The following is an 8,668-nucleotide window of genomic DNA, read 5'->3' as shown; positions in this document are numbered from 1 at the left end:
ACCAAATTTGGAGAGTAGCTTTCCAAAATTTATTGACTTAACTATGGTTACAATTCTTGTCAATGTAATATAACCTTGACCTTTAATAATTAAAAATAGGACACATACTTCTTATCTATAAGTGTACTTAACTAAACTGAGAAAAATATAACCAAGGGGAGCCAAATTCTTCAAAGTGGGCACATTTCTCCTACCAGCATATCCAAAACCTGTAGTATATATAGATATTACTAGTCACATTTTCTTTATTACCATTCTAAAGTTGCTTCAGTGAGTTAATCAATTTGTTCTATTTTTGAGTCTACCTTTAGATTTCTCCAACTACTGAGCGAGACGTGGTGGTGCCACTATATGTAAGCTATTAATTTACTCTCATTTCATTTTTTTTGTTTCTGTTTGCAAGATATTTGTGAAATTATAAAATTAATTACGGTATAGATACCCTTTATATATGTATGTCAAGATTCCATCCATCAACAGTTGGTATATGTGTGTATATATATATATACACGTGCGCCCAATCAACTGCTGGTGGAATCTTGACATATATAAGAGAGATATTCATAGATATCAAAATCTGAAACTTTTTATAAATGTTTATAATTATTTCATGATTTTTTTTATCAATTAAAAAAGGTGATGGTCTTTTTCATTTGTAGACGACCTTTGGTTCAGAATATACCATTGAACAACAGCAGAAAAAATTGATTTTGTGGTGAGCCTTTTTTTTTTTGGTCAAAATTTTGACCCATTGGGCCAGGTTTATTATATATATGAAATTAAAAAAATTAAAAAAAATAACCAAATAAAGTTGTTTGACTAGTCCAAAGGATCAAACCAAGATCCAAAAAGTAAAGGACAAGAAAATGCTAAAATTAGAAGTTGGAAATAAGATATCAGGGGCCCGTTTGGGCCCAAGTTTTATTTGGAAATATTTGGAAAAAACTTGAGAAAAATTTAGCGGTTGGCGATTGGTCACATGACTTGGCAAGTTTTTTTTGCCAAGAATCCCAAGTTCTTTTTGCCAAGAATCCCAAGTTCTCAACTACCAGAAAAACTAATTTTTGGGAACTTGAGAAATATTTGGGAACTTTTAAAAATTCAAAAATTATCTCAAACTTTTATATTTTATAAAAAATACTCATCATTTATTACTTTCTACTAATATATATTTATAGGAATAGTTTGTTACTACCTCCTTTGAAAATGTTCGAGTTCTAATTTGAATGATAAAATTGAGAAAAAAAGAACAATTTTTTTTTAATATATTGTAATTATAACCGAACCAAATTTATATCCATTAATGTATTGCTCTTGCCTATATTATTATTATATTGTTGTTGATTTTTATCAATTATGTTATAAGGTTATTTTGAATGGAACATATTCATTATAAATAGATAATACAAACTTATGTTTATTTTTAATAGTTAAATATATTTGGGAAAACTTGGGGCCAAACACAGGGTGTTAACTTGGGAAAAACATGTCTCAAATATTATTTGACAAAAATACTTGAAAACTTGAGGCCAAATGCTAGCTAGATGTTGTCCGCTCTTCCACGGGGTTGTTTTTGTGATATCATTGAATTTTTTAAAAAACACTTTAATATAAGATATATATGAGGTCTGTTCAAAAATCGTATGATAAGACAATAATTTAAGATTCAAAAATAAAAAATAAATGTATTTAATCTGGTCGTAAACTTATTCATTATGAATCTAAATTGCGTAAAGTCAATGAATTGGAATAATCCATGTTTTTAATTTTTTTTATGGTTTGTTTATAAGTTTCAATGTATTTTTAGTGAACATTGAAATAGTGGAGGAAATGGAGTATGATAAGTCGGTGTTGATGAATCATTCTTTGGCTGCAATGAATGAGCTGCTAAAGTTGGCCATGATTGATGAACCTCTCTGGGTCAGAAGCTTGGATGGAAGTGTAGAGACACTAAATGTTGAGGAATATGCCCGATCATTCACCCAATTTAATTGCATGAAATCTAGAGATTTCAGAACGGATGCCACAAGAGCATCTCGTAGAATGATTAATAATGGTCTGACATTAATGGAGATATTGATGGATAAGGTACGTAGGTTGGTTCTCCATCCTATATTCAGTGTTTTTCTTCCCATTTTCTTATGTAATTCACATATTTCTTTGATTTTTGCTTCACATCTCGTAGTATATATGTGTTTTTAACCTTTCAAATGTATTTGTTTTTCTACATGTAGAATCTATGGATGGAGATGTTTCCATGCATTATCGGAAAAACATCTACTGTTGATGTGATTTCAACTAGTATAGGTGGAAGCAAGAGTGGTATTCTACAATTGGTATTTCTTTTTTTTTTTTTTTTCATTATTTCTAAAAAGTTGCGCATCTCATTTATCCTATTATTTCATGCACTAAGAGTTTGAAAGTATTGATTTGCAGATTAACACTGAATTACAAATGATTTCTGATTTGGTTTCTGTTCGAGAAATAACATTTCTTCGCTACTGCCACCAATACGCGAAAGATATTTGGGTTATAGTGGATGTGTCCGTTGACATCATAAATAAAGGTGCACAACAATGTGAAATTAGGAATTGTCTGAGGCTTCCTTCTGGTTGTGTTGTGCAAGATCTGCTTAATGGTTACTCCAAGGTAATTAAACTTAAATTGTCTTTTCATTTTGCTTCCCATGCAGACCTCCATAATTCTCTAAATTTAATGATCTATGTTTCTTAATTTGCATTGATTTTCTTCTTATTGACTTTTTTTCATTTTTTAAAGTAAGGTCTATCTATACACACACGGTAGTGTTTTGCCCTCTTCTGGTGGATATTGTCGGCTCATTCAATATTTAGGGTTTGTAGTATTATATTTCTTCTATTGACATTTGTTTCTCCTTGGCGTGTTAATTTTGAGAAGGATTCAGTAGGATAATATATGTTATGACCAAATTCCAATTACAGAATTTAAACAAGAAATACTATCTATTAAAAGAAAATTACAAGCCAATAGTGAGCGATATAGAGTCTGCAGAAGAAAAAGATGAGGAGAGAATCAGATTTAGATAGAAGAAAGAGAAAGGAATTTGGGATAGAGAAGAACACGAAGAAGGAATTGGAATTATCAGATTTCAGTTAGCCTTCTCTCTCCTATGTGATGTGTATATATAACCATCTGTCCATGTAGCACGATCTCCTCCCTTGAGCAATCTTTTAATTTCCCTGTTAGTGGCATTCTTTCCCGAGTTCGAATCTTGACAACACATTTTATTAGCTAGGATTGAGATCATAACATACCCTCTGTCTTCAAATGATCCTTGTCCTCAAGGATCAGGACTAAAATTAGGGAAGGTGGTGCGTAAGTGTTGATAGTCCTCCCATGTAGCTCTTCAGGAGGAAGGTTTGACCATTGAACTAACACCTTTACAGCAGCAACATTGTTCTGCTTAATTAACCATCTGCCTTTGCAGAATGGCAACTGGTTGCACGATGAACTGACCATCAGCTTCAGTGTTAGCCAGAGATGACTGAACCACTACACAATTGCCCACTTTCTTTTTGAGTAATGGGACATGGAAAATAGGGCGGACCTTAGATTTAGGTAGTAATACTAGTTTGTAAGCCACATTACCAATCTTAGCAATAATTAACCAGATAGGGACCACAGTATTTAGAGTTGAGCTTAAGGTTCCTCCTTAGTGCTAATGATGTTTGTTAGCTGCAACTTCAAATATACGAAATCGCCCACTGCAAACTCTCTATCAGTCCTTTTATTATCAACAAAGAACTTCATCCTGGCTTGAGCTGCATGTAAGTTATCCTTGAGTAATTGTAAAAATTGTTGCCTCTGTATGATCGCATCTTCAGCAGCTTGCACTAGATTTTCTAATAAAGGTCCGATACATAGCTGAGGGGGCGTATACCCATAAAGAGCTTTAGAAGGGGTACACTTCAACCCTGTATGAAAATTAGTATTATACCACCATTCAGCTGCTGATAGCCATTGTTTCCACAGGTTAGGCTTGCTTACCACCATGCATCTTAAGTAGTTTTCCAAGCACTTGTTAACCCTTTCTGTTTTACCATTACTTTAAGGGTGATAGGCAGAGCTATAATTGAGTTGAGTGCCCAGTAAGTTGAATAAAGCTCACCAAAAGTTGCTCAGAAACACCTTGTCCTATCAGTCACAATAGATTCCGGAGTGCCACGTAGCCTATGCATCCTTTTCCAAAAGATAGAAGCAACAGTAGCAGTAGTATATGGGTGTGATAGTGTTATGAAGTGGGCATACTTAGTAAATTTGTCAACCACCACTAATATGGCATCTTTAGACTTAGACTTGGGAAGACCTTCCACAAAGTCCATACTAATATGACACCATGCTTGATTTGGAACAAGTAAGGGTTGCAACAATCCCTGATAAGCTGCATTATCATCCTTATTCTTATGGCATACATTACAACTGGACACATAATCATTAACCATAAGCTTCATCTTTGGCCAATAGAAGAGTTGTTATAGCCTTTTCAATGTACCTAACTAACCAGAATGACCACCAAGGGGAGTGTCATGGAAGGAAGAAATGAGTTGTTGTCAGAGAGTCCCATTAGATCCTACATATATCTTGTCCTTCTTCCGTAGTATTCCAGCTGAGCAGTGCCATAAATTGGGTCCATGGGAATCTACTTCTAGTAGTGTAAGAATGTCCCGGACATGAGCATCCTCTATATAACTCCCAATAATCTTTTGTATCCTAGTTGGAATGCAACTGATTATGGCCATTAAATTCTAGTAGTCTGATCATCCAAAGGATCCAGCTCTTCTTGTTGCCTAGACAAGGCATCAACTACTCTTTTTTCTACACCTTTCTTGTATTGAACCTCGTAATCAAGCCCTAATAGCTTGGTTAAACCCTTCTGCCGAATAACTAAGGTTACCTTTTGTTCTTGTAGATGTTTTAAGGTATGATGGTTAGTCTGCACCACGAAGTTCTTGAACAGGAGATAGTGTCTCCACTTATCCACAACACTTAACAAAGCCATGTATTCCTTCTCATAAATAGACTTGCCTCAGTGCTTGGGTTTCCAACATCTTACTAAAATAAGTAATTGGTCTTCCCTTCTGCATAAGTACTGCACCAATGCCTCCATGATTGACATCAGTCTCAACGACAAACTCCTGTGAATAGTTAGGAAGTGCGAGCACATGTGTGGTGCTCATAGTTGTCTTAAGGGCTTCAAATGTTATTCCTGCCTCTAGATCCCATTTGAAGGCGCATCCCTTTTTGACAAATCAGTGAGGGGCCTATTGATAGTACCATAATTAACAACATACTTCCTGTAGTAGCCAGTAAGGCCAGTAAGACCAGTGAATCCTCTAAGTGCTTTGAGTGTTTTTGGTCTAGGCCACTCGACCATGACTCTAATTTTGAGAGGATAAGTAGCTACACCTTTCCTGGTAATAACATGCCCCAAGTAGGATAATGTTATGATGTCAATCAAGATCAAACTCCAATTATAGAATTTAAACAATCAGCACAAGAAGTTTTTTGGGGCAATTTTATGCTATATATTGGAAGACAAATATTGAACTCAAATGAACAAGAAATACTATCTATTAAAAGAAAACAAGCCAATAGTGAACTCCATTAGTGATAGAATCTACAGAAGAAATTGATGAGGAGAGAATCAAATTTAAATAGATGAGAAGAGAAAGGAATTTGGGAGAGAGAAGAACACAAGGAAGGAATTGGAATTACTAGATTTCAATTAGCCTTCTCTCTCCTATGTGATGTGTATATATAACCGTCTGTTCATGTGGCATGATCTCATCCCTTGAGCTTTATTTAAATGAAATAAATCTTGACCCTTCAACCTTTTAATTTCCCTGTTAATGGCTTATACTCTTTCCCGAGTTCAAATCGTGACAACAACATTTTATTAGCTTGGATTGAGATCATAACAGATACTTTAAAAGTGGTATCCTAATAATTTCAACCTTATATTGGTATTTTATGTTTGAAAATGATTGTATAATTTGTGAAAATACACTATCATCTAATTTCATAATGCAAACACTTTTTGTTGGAATGATTAGTATAACTGACCATTAGAAATGAGATTATCGAGGAGTATTATATATCTTGAATTTACTAATTTATGATCTTTGCATGAAGGTAAGACATTTTTATTTTCATTCCTAATGCATAAGTTACGTTGATGTATATTTCTCTCATCTCCACAGCAGATGGTTGATATCCCACACCTTTCTTGGGCTGTATTTTGTGCATTAGTTTTCATAAGGTATACTAATTCATTTTGTTGATCATTTTAATTAGTTTATCTGGCTTATACTTTATTTTATCAAAAATAAGAAAAATTAGGTTTCATCTAGTTTTGATGAATGCAACTATTTAGTAATTGTATAAAATATACCAACATGAGTTGTGGTGCAGCGATGGGACTGCTCCACCCTTAATCAGAGGTCTCGTATTTGAGCCCCGGATATGGAGAAAACCTTGTTGGGAACGTCACCCCTAAATGAGCCCTAAAATTGCGTGGAATACGTTTTGCCCTGTCTCCTCCCTAAGGAACCAAGTACTGTGCAGACTCTTTCCTCCCATATTTATTGTTAAGACCACTAGGGATCTTTTCGAAGGATACATCCCTTGAGGTTGAGTCCTTGTTTGATAGTTGAGTTTTCTAAGTTGTCTACATCAATGATCATCGATCTTTGATTAATAATTAGGTCAACATATCACGCAAGCTCATATATTTTTATTTAGTTGTCTTGCAAAATTGATGTAATATTTTCAGGTAACTTGGATCGAGCACATGAAATATAATGAAAATGTTGTCCACCATCTGTATCGCCCTATGGTCAGGTCTGGTCTTGGTTTTGGCGCACAAAGGTGGATGGCTACTTTGCAAAGGCAATCTGAATTTTTGGGATTAATGAGGTCATTCAATGACCCCACAGGTAACCATGCATGTCCCATTATTGTTCCATTTGTTTACACTTTTGATTACTAACAAGAATTTTGGATTCTGATGAGGTTTTATTTGTGGCAGTTGGTTTAAATGGTGAGAAAAATGTAGGAATGTTGGCTCAACGCATGACTCACAACTTTTGTGCAGGGGTTTGTGGAACCACTCACCAATGGAAAATAATTCAATTATCAAAGGGTAAAGATGTTAAATTGATGAAGAGAAACAATATTAGTGACCTCGGTGAACCTAGTGGTACAGTGTTGAGTGCCACAAAGACCATCTGGTTGCCCGTGAAACATCAACGTTTGTTTGAATTCCTTATAAATGAACAAACGAGGAGTCAATGGGATGTCTTATCCAATATTAGTGATTTCATGAAACTACTGGTCTACATTCCCAAGGATCACAATATTGATAATAACATCTCTCTTTTTCATGTTAATGTGAGTGATTAATTACTGTATTTTTTAGAAACATGATAGGATCAATTCTTTTTTACTAATCATTGATTTATAAATAACCTATTATTTTGTTTTGGACTTGTAGGGGGGTGACACCAGTACTAATCAAAATAACATGATGATCTTGCAAGATACTTGCACGGACGCAACAGGATCCCTTTTAGTATATGCAACAATGGATTCACTAGCAATGAATGTGGTGAAGAAAAAAGGGGACCCTTCTGGTGTGGCTCTCTTTCCATGTGGAATTGCAATTGTGCCTGATTCTTTTCAAGATTATAATACGGCAAATAACTTCAACAGAATTCTTGGAGAGAATGACAATGGATTCTGTGGTGGATCACTTGTGACCATTGGGTTCCAAATGTTGGTGAAAACCTTTCATTCTAAAAAGCACACTATAGAGTCAGCCAAAAAAGCAAATGGAATCATCTCTGGTATAATTAACGGGATCAAAACTTCTCTCAAGTGCAAGTGATAATCCAAGACGAAATGCATTACTTCTTTTGAGTCGATGGAGGTAGTCTTAAGAGTGAGCCTGTTTTAGCTATATATGTCTTTTTGTCAAAAGATGAGATACTAGATGAATTTGTGTTCCTTTTTTCATCCTGAACTGAATAATGTTTGTTTACATAGACATTCTCATTTTTGGTGGTTCACTGCTCGTTTGACTTTGTTATACTATGTCATGTCTTGATCTCCAATCAACTTGATAATCGAATGAGTGAAAATTGGCACAGGTCTGACCGTCTGAATCTCAAATTTGGAGGTAAATTCTACCATTTGAGTGTGATAAGATATATAGTAAAGTGTCATGGTGCAGTTATGTAAACTGCTCTTGTTATCATTTTCTTAAGTTAATCATGAAATAGGATATTTAGCATTTAATTCTCATCATGTTCTTCCACCAAATCAACCAGCAGGGCATGTTTGTTTTGGCTGAAACTCAAGCTACTCTCTACTTTGTGATAAGTTATGTTTTTGAACTACGTAGTTGTTAGCATTTTTAGCATATACTAGAGAAGTGCGGGTGAAAAAAGATCTTATTAAATTCATGATATGATCCTCTCTTTTAAACATACACTAGGGATCGTAGTGAGCTGCTGTTGCGTCTCTTTGCATGGATGTGTTACCAATGCCTCTAGTTCCTTCCCAGGTTGTGGTAGCAATGCAAGTAGTTAGATAATTACACATGTATAAACACATAACACAACTTTATATT

General features: G+C 34.7%; 1 protein-coding gene across 1 annotated transcript; it reads left to right on the top strand.

Annotated features, from left to right (window-relative positions):
• Window positions 1-1,830: 1,830 nt before the first annotated feature.
• LOC125873612 (homeobox-leucine zipper protein ANTHOCYANINLESS 2-like) lies at window positions 1,831-7,924 on the top strand. Its single transcript, XM_049554504.1, has 6 exons — window positions 1,831-2,088; window positions 2,235-2,336; window positions 2,437-2,649; window positions 6,812-6,974; window positions 7,067-7,428; window positions 7,532-7,924. The coding sequence occupies exons 1-6, from the start codon at window positions 1,831-1,833 to the stop codon at window positions 7,922-7,924; spliced, it is 1,491 nt and encodes a 496-aa protein (XP_049410461.1).
• The last annotated feature ends 744 nt before the right edge of the window (window positions 7,925-8,668 follow it).

This window comes from Solanum stenotomum, chromosome 8 (assembly GCF_019186545.1).
Source record: "Solanum stenotomum isolate F172 chromosome 8, ASM1918654v1, whole genome shotgun sequence".
In the NCBI taxonomy this organism is placed as follows: domain Eukaryota; kingdom Viridiplantae; phylum Streptophyta; class Magnoliopsida; order Solanales; family Solanaceae; genus Solanum; species Solanum stenotomum.
Note: the sequence above shows the minus strand (reverse complement) of the source record. Positions and strands in the feature narration are given on the sequence as shown.

Coding starts and splice junctions, on each gene's coding strand:
- LOC125873612 (XM_049554504.1), top strand. CDS start 1,831: ATGGAGTATGATAAGTCGGTGTTGATGAATCATTCTTTGGCTGCAATG. Junction 2,089..2,234: donor TGGAGATATTGATGGATAAG/GTACGTAGGTTG, acceptor TTCTACATGTAG/AATCTATGGATGGAGATGTT. Junction 6,975..7,066: donor GTCATTCAATGACCCCACAG/GTAACCATGCAT, acceptor TATTTGTGGCAG/TTGGTTTAAATGGTGAGAAA.